This window comes from Carlito syrichta, unplaced genomic scaffold (assembly GCF_000164805.1).
Source record: "Carlito syrichta isolate Samal-C Ts95f unplaced genomic scaffold, Tarsius_syrichta-2.0.1 Scaffold309836, whole genome shotgun sequence".
Taxonomy (NCBI): Eukaryota; Metazoa; Chordata; class Mammalia; order Primates; family Tarsiidae; genus Carlito; species Carlito syrichta.
Genome location: NW_007253932.1, coordinates 107,217 through 120,416, shown reverse-complemented (window position 1 = coordinate 120,416; position 13,200 = coordinate 107,217). Strand labels below are relative to the sequence as shown.

Here is a 13,200-nt window from a genome sequence, read left to right as displayed (position 1 = left end):
CTCAAGTGATCCTATCTTGGCCTTCCAAAGCACTGGGAGTTATAGGTGTGAGCTACCATACCAAGCCCTGTCAGGTCTGTTCTTTTAAAAGACTGGTAATCTGTATTTTTTAATGAAATCTAGTTTGAAAATGCTGGCTCAAAGTTTTCAGACCAAACGAAACCTATTCGAGGCTAGATCTGCAATCTAGACTGCTGGCTTGCAACTGTAGGTCTTGAGAACATGACTGCTAAGTGAAATCCCAAAGGGGTCTTGTTGTTCCATCCCAACCAAGCTCCTGGGGTGGAACATCATTCATTTCCTCTGTCCTGGAATGGGGTGTTCCTCTGAGTCCTTGAAATCCTGAGTGGGAAAAGGGAAAAACTCCACCCTCAGGGGAATTAAGTTTCCCTAGAGAAGCACAAACGAACCTCTCCCAGGAGGGGTGGCAGAAAGGAGGAATGAAAGCCTGGCTTAGGACGGGGCAGTCCCGAGAGTGGGCGGGGTCAGTACTAGCACTGGCCTTAGAGGCAGGGCTCTCCAAGTCCACTGTCCTCGCTGTCCAAGGAGTCCCAGAGAAAGGACCTCAGCTTCCCTAGCCGAGCACCGGGATGTCTGCTGTCTAAGTCCTGTGGGTGGATGTGACTGTCACTCGATCAGCCTTGAAGGAGATGCAGGACGAGGGGTTCCAGGAGTAGGATGGCATCATTACATCTGGGAAACTGCATTGTGGAAGGTCACCCGCTGGGCTACATCCCCGCCTCTGTCTCTCAGAGGACACACCTGTCCTTCCAGCCTCTTTCCCAGCCCCTCCTCTCAGTCTGGGCTGAGCTCACAGGCTCATCCACGTCAGAGTGAGGAAGCCTGGACCCTGAAGCTGAAGTGGGCTGACCCCACAGCCCAGGCAAGGGCTATCCAGAAATTCTCAGGTGCATGCATCAAAAAACACACGAGAATATTCACTGCGGAGGGTGTGCAATAAAAAAGCAACCAACAGAAGAGCAGATCAACAAGCTATGCATAGTCACTGCCTCCAGTGGAAAGGAATAGACTACATCTACACATGTCAACATGAATAAACTTCAGAAACACCAGAGCGGTGCTCACGCTTATAATCCCAGTGCTTTGGGAGGCCAAGGTGGGAGAACCACTTGAGTCCGGGTGTTCAAGACCAGCCTGGGCAGCATAGCAAGACCTCGTCTCTATACAAAATAAAAAATTAGTTGGGCATGGTAGCATGCATCTGTAGTCCCAGCTACTTGGGAGGCTAAGGAGGGAGGATCTCCTGAACTCAGGTCAAAGTTGTGGTGAGCAGTGATCATGTCACTGTTCTCCAGCCTGAGCAAGAGCAAGACCCCAACTCAAAAAACAACAACAACAACAACAAAAACCACATACACACAATAGGACACACACATTATGCAACCATTTATAGAAATTGTTTAAATATGCAAAGCAATACCATTTATTTGTTGCATACTGAAATGTGAGTAAAAATACAATACAAAGACATGAGTAGGAATGACCAGCTTAGGGCGGAGGTGCCATTGGGGAAACAGAGTCGAGATCGCAACAGGATACCAAGGGGGCTTCTATCTGGTTCCTAATACTTCATTTCCTAAGTTGGGTGGTGGGTCCATGAGCGTTTCTATTATTTTAAAAAACTTTCCAAATTTCTAAAAGTGTCTGTTATGGTCTGAATGTTTGTGTCCCCCCAAAATTCCTAAGTTGAAATCCTCACCCCCAAGGCGAGGGTATGAGGAGGTGGGGCTTTTTGGAGGTGATTAGGTCACGAGGGTGGAAGCCTCCGGAACAGGATGAGTGCCCTCTAAAAGGGGCCCCAGAGAGCCACCTTGCTCCTCCACCATGTGAGGCCACAGCAAGAAGGTATATATGAGCCAGGAAATAGGCCTTCAGCAGACACCTGCGGCCGGCGCCTGGTTCTTCCCAGCCTGTGAGAAATGAATTCTGCTGTGGATAAGCCACTCCGTCTACGGTCTTTTGCTACAGTGACCCGAAGGGACTAAGACACCGTCAAAGCGACTTTCTTCGACTATGATCTGGCTCTCAAGTGCGCCTGGGCCCTGGGGTGCAGGGACTCACCGAGGATGGCGAAGATGATCATGAAGAAGAGCAGCAGCAGGAGGATGTCCATGAAGGGCGGCAGAGACTGGAAGATCTGCCGCAGGTTGCTGGGGAGAGAGACGGGCCGGTGGGGAGGCGCCAGCCAGGGGGCGTGGGGCTCCTCTGTGGGGTGCGCCTCTCAAGACGGGGCCTGCCGCCCCTGACCGGGAATACCAAGTCCCCTTGCACCCTAGCGTGATGTGCTCAGATTTTCCTAAAGCAGCTTGAGGCCCCCACTCAGCGGATGACAGGGAGAACCAGGGCGGTGTAGCACACACAGCCACCGCCCCCTGGTGAGAGCCCACGTAGGCAAGTGGGGAAAGGAGCAGCACAAGGCCACGTGCACGGCCCCGGGCACAAAGGTCAGTTTCCAGGATCAGGATGTGGGATGCATGGAGATACCAGGGCCACCTAGGCCTGAGACGTGCGTTTCCAGCTTTGAGGATGAATAGAGAATGCATTGGGAGCCCACACTCATCAACAGAAGCCCAGCCGAGAGATCTTCCAGATGGAGTCTCCAGAGACAACTTTATGCCTCGGCTTGGTCTGGCTTGAGTTCAGTCCTACAGCCTCGGTGGAGGTGCTGGAGAGCCTGCGTGACTCCCCTGGACTTTGCAGAGCTGCTGTGTTTGGGCAGATAACTCGCTCAGAGAAAGGAGCCAGCCGCAGGAGGCTGCAGGCAAGATGGAAAAGAGCCTGGACCCAGAGTCAGAAAACCTGCACTGCAGCAGGAGACCACCTTCCCCTGGGTCGAATGGCAGAAGGACAGTGTGCGTGTGTATCTGTGCCAATGCAGGATCCACCCCGTCATTAACGGACCCCGGGCTCCCACTCACCACCCTGAGATCCGGCCATGCATGACAGCAACTGTCTGCCCAGCTCGCCCACGGCCTTACCGCCGGACGCCACCGCAGTACCGACAGTCCACCAGGAAAATGCAGCGCAGTGCCCGGGTGACTCGCACATGGGACGTCTGCCGTACCAACACCACGATGGCCTCAACGAACTGCACCACCAGCACCAAGGTCTGCGGATGGCAGGCACAGAGCCCGTCAGCCCGAGCCCGGCCCTCTTCCCTCTCTCCTCTCGCTCACGCCGCCCCTGACGTCAGGCGGCCCCAGGAGAACAGCTCTCCAGCTGTAGGCACAGGTGTGTGGCTCCGGGAAGATGAGTCGGGGGGACGCTCTGAGCAACTCAGCTGCCACACTGCTGGTTCTGCTCCCCCACCCTTCCCTCACACTCTCCCCAGTGGCACCAAGAGTTCCCGTCTGTGGTTCATCTGTGTCTCTGCTATTGGATACATTCTCCCAGATCAGGGTACCTGCTCCTCACATGACAAAGTGCCACCCTGACACACTCCCACTCATACCACTGTCTGTCGCACAGAGAGATGGCGCAGAACACCAGGGACAGATCAGCATGGGCACAGAGGTCACACAGAGCTTGGTTTGAGCCCACCTCTCTGGGATTGAGAGCCCAGCCTCTTCTGTCCAGCTAAGTGAGAAACAGTGCGAGCAACACACTCCCTCAGAGGTGGCTGTGCTGGGGCCTGGCATGCACTAGACACTGAGTCACAGCTGCTACTGGCAGCAGCCAAGACACCCAGAGGCATGGTGAGGGCAGGGACCCTGAGTTACGCTCCTGCATGTGGACCGGGTCAGTGGGGGAGTCTGAATTGTGCCCAAGATACAGGTTTGAAGGTGTCATGGGAGAAAATGCTGTAAGGAAATGGATGGGTAGACAGACACATCACCTTGACCATGGTCCGTTTGTGCCGGATGAAGGTGTGGAGGCCCAGCCAGCGCAGCTTCATGCAGAGTTCAAATACCACTACCATCAGGGCGAACAGCTCCAGGGTGGCGTGAACCTGTGACCAGAGGGGCTGAGATGAGTTGTCACAACCCAGCCACGGCCACTCTCTCTCTGCCACCCCTCCCAGGACCTGGAGAGCCACCCTGGGATGTCCACCCAGTACATGCCAGGTGACAAGACCTGGCCCTAGATACTCCAAGACAGAGCCTTGGTAATGAAGCTTTTCCTAGAACAAATAAACACACACTCGACATTCAGGAAACAGACATGCTGATCCAAACAATGAAACTCAGGAAGGACTTGAAGCTTGATTTTTTTTTTTTGAGTTGGAGTCTCACTATATCACCCAGGCTGGAGTGCAGTGGCATACTGCTCAACGCCACCGCAGCCTCGACCTGCTGGGCTCAGGCGACCCTTCCACCTCAGCCTTCCAAGTAGCTGGAATTACAGGCATGCACCACCAAGCCCGGCTAATTTTTTGATTTACTGTAGAAATGAGGTCTCACCAAGTTGCCCAGGCTGATCTCGAACCCATGGGCTCAGGCAATCCTCTTACCTTGGCCTCCCAAAGTGATGGGATTACAGGTGTGAGCCACCGTGTCCGGCCATTTTTATTTATTTATTTATTTGAAGTTTAAAAGTAAGAAAAAAAAGATATGATTTTATATCCAGCTTTGTTCCAGGAGGAATTTCATGTAATTTACAAAGGATCCATAACAGACACTAAGGAAGCATGAATTAGGGGCTTAAGAAACAAAGATGAAGGGAACAAAGCAGAATTTAGTTGAAAATTCAACAGCCTGAGAGACAAGGGCTGCCGAGCAGACAGAGGCCCCTGAGATCCTCAACCTCATTTTGGACAAAGAACAAGAACACATGGAAGACCCTCAAACAAGCCTCCCTCTCCTTGGACCATGGAAGACCCTCAAACAAGCCTCCCTCTCCTTGGGCTGCCTGTGCTTCTCCTGGGACTGTCTTCCTTGGTCCTTGACAAACAGGGTGTGACTGCATGGTGGCCAGATAAAGATGCTGAAAGAACTTCGGAAGCCAGGCAGCCCCTGCCCTCCTTCACTGCCTAACAGGGAAGCCACTGCTGCCAGGAAGCAGGCATGGGAACCTCCTCTTACGAGGATAGGGGGTCCTGGGCCAGTGACATTCCAGCGAGCCTGAGCAGAGCAGCAGGAGCTGAAGGGTAAAGGAAAAGAAAAGGGACTCCAGGAGGAGAATGGCATGCGAGAGGCAGGGAGGAAGGACTGCAGACCACCGTGGAACCGCTGGAGTTATGAGCGTCAGGTGAGAAGAGGGAGAAGCAGGAAGGGAAGCTGAATTACAGAGGGCCTCAGAGCCCAAGGTGGAGCTTTCCTAACTCGACAGGCAAAGGCCTCCCTCGCTGCTCCCATGCCTTCCACATCCCCCCCGAGAAGGGGACAAAAATGCCTCCACATGCTGCTCCTGCCATGCTGAATGATGGCTGGGCCTGGGTGTGAGGACGTGTGTAGGCCAGGGCTGCACGGGATACATCCCCTGCCTCCCAAGGCAACCACACACGACTGCCTCTCCTCTGAGGCTGAGATAGCACAATGGCATGGTCCATCAGTACCCTGCCCTGCGTAGCCAAGGTGTGGGCACCGGTCATGAGAGAGGTCAGGGGACAGCGCCCTCCATGGCGTTCCTAGTGGACAGAATCCCAGAGAGATGGGGTGAAGGACAGCCAGGTGAGACTGTTGGGCCACTTCTGCTCCCAAGGCCTCTACAGCACCCTCATGTCTCTGCCTTAGGTCTGTCTGCAGTGTCTGCCCTTCCTAAGTATTCCTCCTCGGATCTGAGGCTCGCCCCAAGAGCCATGGCTCCCAGCCCCGCGGGCACTCACATAAATGCCGAGCCGGAGTGCAGGGACGGCGGGGGCCTCGCACAGGGAGAGCAGCAGCAGCAGCAGGGCCGTGGCCAGCTCCATCAGGTAGAAGAGGTGGTTGTGTGCAAAGAGGTAGGCTGCCAGCGCCCTGCCATCCTTGGGGTGGGTGAAGAACTTGTCGTTGTTCTCGCCTTCCTGAAAAGACAAAAGCAGCATGGGCATGTGAGCCTGGACACTGTCCAACAACAGAGAGGTGCCGTGGGAGGGAGCAAAATGAGGAGCCGGCAAGGGAGGGTTCAGGCCGGGGCAGAAGACAACGGAAGATCGACATGATGTTCTCGACATGGCACACTGCTCAAGTCCCACTCGTGACTGCTGATGGGACTCAAGAGACCTGCTGCTTCTTCAGAACCACTTGGAGGAACCAAAGAACAAAAACGACCTGAAAGAACTGGGCCTCAGGAGGCTGAGGTGGGAGGATCACTTGCCCTGTCTCTACAAATAGTAAAAAATTGTTATTATTAGCCTGTAGTCCCAGCTACTCAAAAGGCCGAGGCAGGAGAATCACTTGAGCCTAGCCTGGGCAACACAGTGAAACCCCGCCTCTACAAAAAAATAAGAAAGTAAACCAGGCATGGTGGCATGTGCCTGTGGTCCCAGCAAATCAGGAGGCCAAAGCAGAAGGATCACTAGAGCCCAGGAGTTCGAGTACAGCCTGGGCAACATAGTAAGACCCTGTCTCTTAAAAAAACCAAAGGTCAACCAGGCGTGGTGGCTCAAGCCTGTAATTCCAGCATTTTGAGAGGCCGAGGCGAGACTGCCTGAACTTAGGGGTTCAAGACCAGCCTGGGCAACTTGGTGAGACCTCGCCTCTACAATGTATCCAAAAATTAGCCGGGCATGGTAGCGCGTGCATATAGTTCTGGCTACTTGGAAGGCTGAGGCGGAAGGATCACCTGAGCGCAGCAGGTTGACGCGGGGTAGCTGTGAGCATGCCACTGCACTCCAGCCTGGGTGACAGAGTGAGACTGACTCAAAAAAAAAAACAAAAAAAAACCCAAAGGTCTTGAGAGAAGGTAAAGAGAAACAGGCAAGTCCGATCCCCCAGAAGCCAAATTCTTACTCCAGAGTATACAGCGAGTGTAAAGCACTCAGAGCCGGGGCTGAACCAACACGAGCTGAGCCCTGGCCTCCTCACTCCCTCTGTGTGGAACATTGAGAAGATTTCTTCACCTCTGTGGGGGCGGGGGGAGGAAAAAGACCCAGAGCTTCCTCATGGGGCTACTGCAAGAAGGAACTGTGAGGACATCTGCAAGGCACTTGGGATGCATCTCACATGATGAGCTCACACAGATGCCAGCTATTGTTATCACAAGCTGTAGCAGCATTGACAGAAAAAAGCCACTAACCCTGCCCAGGTAGATAGACCCTTTAGAATCCCCCAAGAGCTGCCAGTGTGGTATCGCTACTGTACTTGGACTTAATTCAGGACCCCTACATGCTACTTCTGTTTCTAAATTGACAACTAGTTGCATATATTTATGAGGTGCATGTGATATTTTGATACATTTATATACTATGGGATGATTAAGTCAAGTCAATTAACATACCCATCGCCTTACATACCTATCTTTTCTGAATGCTGCCTTACATTATTAACTATGGTCACCATGCTGTGCAACAGATCTCAAAAACTTACTCCTCCTATCTAACTGGAACTTTATCCTTTGGCCAATATCTCCCCATTCCTTACTTTGTCCCCAGTCCCTGGGAACCACCACTCCTCCCTGCTTCCATGTTAGAGTCTGCATATAAGTGAGGTCATGTAGTGTTTCCCTCTGTGTCTGGAGTCCTTCTTACAGGCTGAATAGTATTCCATGGAGTGTATGTACCACGTTTCCTTATACATTCATCCGTGAATGGGCACATTGGTTGACTGAGTCCTGGCAGCTGCGGCAGTGCTGTGGGGAGCAGGGGTGCAGCCGTTCCTCGACACACGGATATCATTTCCTCTGTCTACATCAGCAGTGGGACTGCGGGATTGTGTGACAGTTCCACCCTTGATGGTCTGAGGGGCATCTGTACCGTTTTCCATCACGGCGCGACCGACTGGCCTCCCAGCAGTCACAGGCTCTCTTTCTCCATGTCCTCTCCAACACTGACTCTTCATTTTTGGGGGGACAGCCAGCTACCCTAACAGATGTGGGTGACAGCTCCTCCTACATCTCACTTCTTAAGTTATGCTGCCATTTCTCTATCATTTCCTAAGCCCTGCAAAGTGACAGGCCTTGCCCTGGAGTCCTTCACCCCAATGGCAAACAGACAGCAGCCGACCTAGACCGAGTGCTCACAAGTACCAGGCAGGATGCCCTGCCTTTCACCTGTGCCTTTAGTACACTCATTTGCCCCTGACAACATCCCGTTCAGGCAGCACTTGTATTGGCCCCATCAACAGAGAGATGAGAACACCTGGCAGGGGAGCTACTGAGGCAGCCAGAAGTCACAGAGCCAGACAGTCTGATCCCAGCAGCCTTGTTCTAAGTGACTATCCTGCCCCTGCTGAAAATGACGTAAGTAAATGACACAGCTTAGGAACAGTCCCTTGAAAACACATGTCCGTGACACCCCAAGGCCATTGCTGGCCCTCCCTGTTAGGCTCAGCCTTCGAGGGGAGGTCTTCACTGTCTCCCTGGAGTCGGTGGGCACAAGGACAAGCAAGGGGCCTCCCAATGTCTCAGTTTGGTTGTGGTCACCCACAGTCGGCACTCGGTAACTTAGTGAGCACTTACTTGGCTAATGCCTCGCAGGCGCCACCTTGCTCCAGGGCTTCTCAACCCAGGATGATTTTGCAAGACACCCCCCCCCTCGGACCTTCAGCAATGTCTAGAGACATTTCTGATTGTCAGAACGGTGGGTGGGTAGATTCCGGAGACGCTGCCCAACATCCTGCGTGCACAGGACAGCACCAAAAGAGAGTGCAACCCAGCCCCAAATGTCAGCAGCGCTGAGGCTGAGGCTAAGGCACACTGCCTTGTTTACCCTGAGCTACTCCGGCAGAGATGGCCCCACTGGCTCCATTTCCTCAGGGGGATGGTCGACGGGCTAGAATGTGAGCCTGGATGCCCTCATCCAGAGCCCTTCTGAAGGCATCCAGCTGTCTCGGAAGTCTCAGGATGCAGTCAGTCCTTCAGTGTCACTGGGATGGGCCACCCTGGTCATCCTTACTCCTGGGACGCAGTCACACCTTCAGTGTCGCTGGGACGGACCACCCTTGCCATCTTCACTCCCAGGATGGAGTCACACCCTCAGTGTAGCTACGATGGGTCACCCTCACCATCCTCACTCTTGGGATGCAGTCATATCTTCAGTTTGGCTGGGACAGGCCACTTTCCCCATCCTTACTCGTGGAATGCAGTCACACCTCCAGTTATGCTGGGATGAGCCACCCTCGCCATCCTCACCGACCCTTATTCCAGGAAGGCCTTTCCTGTGGTTTGCAAAATACCTTTGAGCGAGTCACTTCCCTGAAGCTACCCTCATTAGCACAAAACCAAGACAAACCACAGACCTGGTGGCAGAGCCGACAGGGCAGGTCCGACAAAGAGAACAGACATCGCGGCAAACAGAGGGCAAGTTGGGCACGACTCAGTGTCTGTGCAGGGGTGTGGTTTCCACCACCACCTCCATGGCTACAGAGGGGTGAGTGGGACGGGGACATACACAGTGGCCTGGGAAGCCTCTGGTTTGAATTACTAGAAAATGCAATTCTTAGGCAATTTCTTCCAACAAATAGCCAGGAATGAAGGTCTGGCTAGAAGAAACCACTGACATGTGGGTGCAGGGCTCAGATTTTAGCTCTGAGACTTGGAATTGCTTCAGAGGAGACAGGGGGATGAGCTTTCTACCAACAAAGATAGAGGGAAACACGACCCATGTCACTGATCCAAACCCCAAAGGAGGTCGCAGGCCTGGTTTCCTGACTGCTGATCATAAACAAGACTAGGAAAAATACAGAAGGCTGGTCACGGCAACTTCTAGGTCTTCACTCTCTGCTCAGAGGGACTGAAGTCCACACAGAAAGGAGGACGGATTCAAAGGCACCAGGACCACTGAGCACACAGCTCCCAAGGGGGCATACATTAACAGGTACAGTGTAGGTGGAGAGGATACCGCAGGTACTGGTTCCCCTCAAAGCAGTGAGGGCCGATCACCCAGCACACCAACAACCTGCTTCACTGTGGGTCTCACAGCTCAGCTGCAAGCACAGAAAAAAACCCTCCTTGACACCAGCTAACCCATCTTCCAGAAACATCTGTGAAAGGCTGCTCACTGGGATCTGAGTTTTTATTTTTAATTTTTAAAAAATGAAGCCGGGCTCGGTGGCTCAGTCTGTAATCCCGCACCTTTGGGAAGCTGAGGTGAGTGGATTGCCTGAGTCCGTGGGTTTGAGACCCGCCTGGGCAGCGAGATCTCATCTCTACAATAAATCAAAAAAAATCAGCCGGGCGTGGTAGCACATGACTGTAATTCCGGCTACTCAGAAGGCTGAGGTGGAAGGATCGCTGGAGCCCAGCAGGCGAGGCTGCGGTGGCCAGAAGCGGCCACTGCACTCCAGTCTGGGCGACTGAGTGAGACTCCAACTCAAAAAAAAAAGATGCATTTTTAAAATAAAATAATTAATAATTAATTAATTTAAAATAATTCAATTAATAAACAGAATTATAAGGCAGTAAAAATTCCATTAACCAGAAACAATCACCTTCAGTGTTCAGGTAAACAGCTTTCCAGTTGTACAAGAATCTGAACATACTTTTTACACAAAAATGGTTACACTACACCTGCTGCTCCGTAACTGCCTTTTTTGTAAAGACCTGGCCCATTTTCAAGTGGATACACATGATCCACAGAAAGGACACAACAACACAAAGAAGAAGGAACATCACTTGGAGGTGAGATGGACAGTTTAGGTCCAAGCTCTGCAACTCACTAGTTGGGTGGCCTTGGACATCATGGGACCCTCAGTCTCAGCTGCCACATCTGTAAAGTGGGAGATGATCATATCCGCCTCGGAGGATTGTTACAAAGATGGGCAGGTGCTCTCTTAAAGTCCCATATTTTTATGACCAATGCCCTCACCTGCTTAGGACAGGAAGGAACAATCAGGCTGTGGCAGTCTCCAGGCACTCTGTGTATTCTGACCTATCCCATGCTCTTTTTTTTTTGAGTTGGAGTCTCACTCTGTTGCCCAGACTGGAGTGCAGTGGCCGCTCCCAGCCACTGCAGCCTCGACCTGCTGGGCTCTGGCGATCCTTCCACCTCAGCCTTCCAAGTAACCAGAATTACAGGCATGCGCTACCACGTTCAGCTGATTTTTTGATTTATTGTAGAGATGAGGTCTCGCTGCCCAGGCGGGTCTCGAACCCGCGGGCTCAGGCAATCCACTCACCTCAGCCTCCCAAAGGCACGGGATTACAGGCTGGGCCACTGAGCCCGGCTCCCATGCTCTTACTCGGTCTCTGAGAAGATGCCCCTGCTAGGTCATTTGTGGGTGTGCCTGAGCTTGCTAAAATATCCCTAAACATTTCTTAACATGCTTTACTTGCTTGTCTAGGAGTACAGGTATATGTGATACAGCAGGAGAAACATAAAGACAACTGTCAAATACATGTCTAAATGTGTTTTTTTTTTTTTTTTTGAGTTGGAGTCTCACTCTGTTGCCCAGACTGGAGTGCAGTGGCCGCTCCCGGCCACCACAGCCTCAACCTGCTGGGCTCGGGCGATCCTTCCGCCTCAGCCTTCCAAGTAGCTGGAACTACAGGCACGTGCTACCACAACCGGCTAATTTTTTTGATTTATTGTAGAGATGAGGTCTCACCAAGTTGCCCAGGCGGGTCTCGAACCCACGGGCTCAGGCAATTCACTCACCTCAGCCTCCCAAGGTGCGGGATTACAGGCTGAGCCACCGAGCCCGGCCATGTCTAAATTTCATAGAATCTCTCTCATTCTGCCACCAAGGCTGGAGTGCAGTAGCACACTCAGGCTACTGTAGCCTTGACCTGCTGGGCTCATGTGACTTTTCCGTCTTAGCCTTCCAAGTAGCTGGAAGCACAGGCACACGCCATCAAGCCTGGCTAATTTTTTGGTTTATTACAGAGACAGGTCTCGCTAAGGTGCCTGCGGGCTCAGGTAATCCACTTGCCTCGGCCTCCCAAAGTGCTGGGATTACAGGCTGAGCCACCGAGTCCAGACTTTTTTTTTTTTTTTAAATGATAAATACTTGCAGTGGAGAGCTGCTTCAAAGAAATATGATTAGGGAAATTTATCATTCAAATAAATTTAAGAAAAAATCTATTTTCTCATCTAAACCCTTACTCAATGCACACCAAAAATGGAAATCTTATAGCAACAAAAATGGCACAATTAAGGTTAAAATGCCACAGTCAGTGAGGCTGGCAGTAGAGAGGCAGTATCTCCTTTGGAGAAGATTTCATACTGGATATGACGGTTCCTAAAAAATTCTGATTCCTTCCATTTGGTAATTCCATTTCTTAGAGTCTTCCCTAGTCAAATAATCCTAGCTATTAAAGAGAAAGATCTATACACAGACTGTCTTTGTACTGTAATTTATAATAATGAAAAATATCCAAGATAATCGAGATAGTTAAGTAAATTAGAAACTTTACCTGATATAATTAAAAGTCATTTAAATTATGTTTACAAAAGGGTTATAAGAACATGAGAAGAAAAGCTTATGCTACGTGCTATGAAAAAAAGCACACTATATAACTGCTTTTAGAAAACAGATTGATTATTCCGCAAATATATATACTTTTTAACCTAGAAGGAAATAACATTGACAGTGACTGTTCTGGGCGAGTGTTTTTTCATCTCTTCTTTGTACCTAAATTTATTATAATGAGTATGCATTACTTTTACCAAAAAAGTATTATTTTTCTCAAAAGAAAAAGAACAAGCATGAAATAGTAAACTTGAAATTTGCAGCAAGTTGGACAAGAAAGACCTCCAAGTTCCCCACACTAGGCGGCCAAGCCCCTGCTACAGCTTTAAGTATATAAAGAAGAATGTCCTCCCGAGAACTTGGCCTCTCAGTGACCCTGAGAAGAGGGAGGGGGCAGGGAAGGCCAGGCAGACAGACTCGGAACCACAGGGACAGGCACAGCCCCAAATGGCGTCAGAGGACAGGTCAGCACATGGCGCTCTTCCCCTAGGAGCACGATCAGTTTAGTTCTCCCTGTCTTAGGTCTCCAACTCCTATTTCTCTCCCTCCCTCCCTCAATTCCTCCCTCCATTCCTCTTTTTTAGAGACACATCTCGTTCTGTTGCCCAGGCAAGAGTACAGTAGCATGATCATAGCTCACTACAGCCTTAGCTTCCCAGGCTCAAGTGAGACTTCTGCCTTAGCCTCCTGAGTA

General features: G+C 51.3%; 1 protein-coding gene across 1 annotated transcript in view; it reads right to left on the bottom strand.

Moving 5' to 3' along the window:
• TPCN1 (two pore segment channel 1) overlaps positions 1–13,200 on the bottom strand; it is a 72,854-nt gene that overhangs the window by 21,977 nt on the left and 37,677 nt on the right. Inside the window, exons 4-7 of the mRNA XM_008067971.2 lie at positions 5,786–5,962; positions 3,857–3,970; positions 3,000–3,130; positions 2,083–2,171 (exon numbers count right to left, since the gene is read on the bottom strand). Coding sequence (XP_008066162.1) covers positions 2,083–2,171; positions 3,000–3,130; positions 3,857–3,970; positions 5,786–5,962 — 511 coding nt within the window. The remainder of the gene's footprint in view (positions 1–2,082; positions 2,172–2,999; positions 3,131–3,856; positions 3,971–5,785; positions 5,963–13,200) is intronic.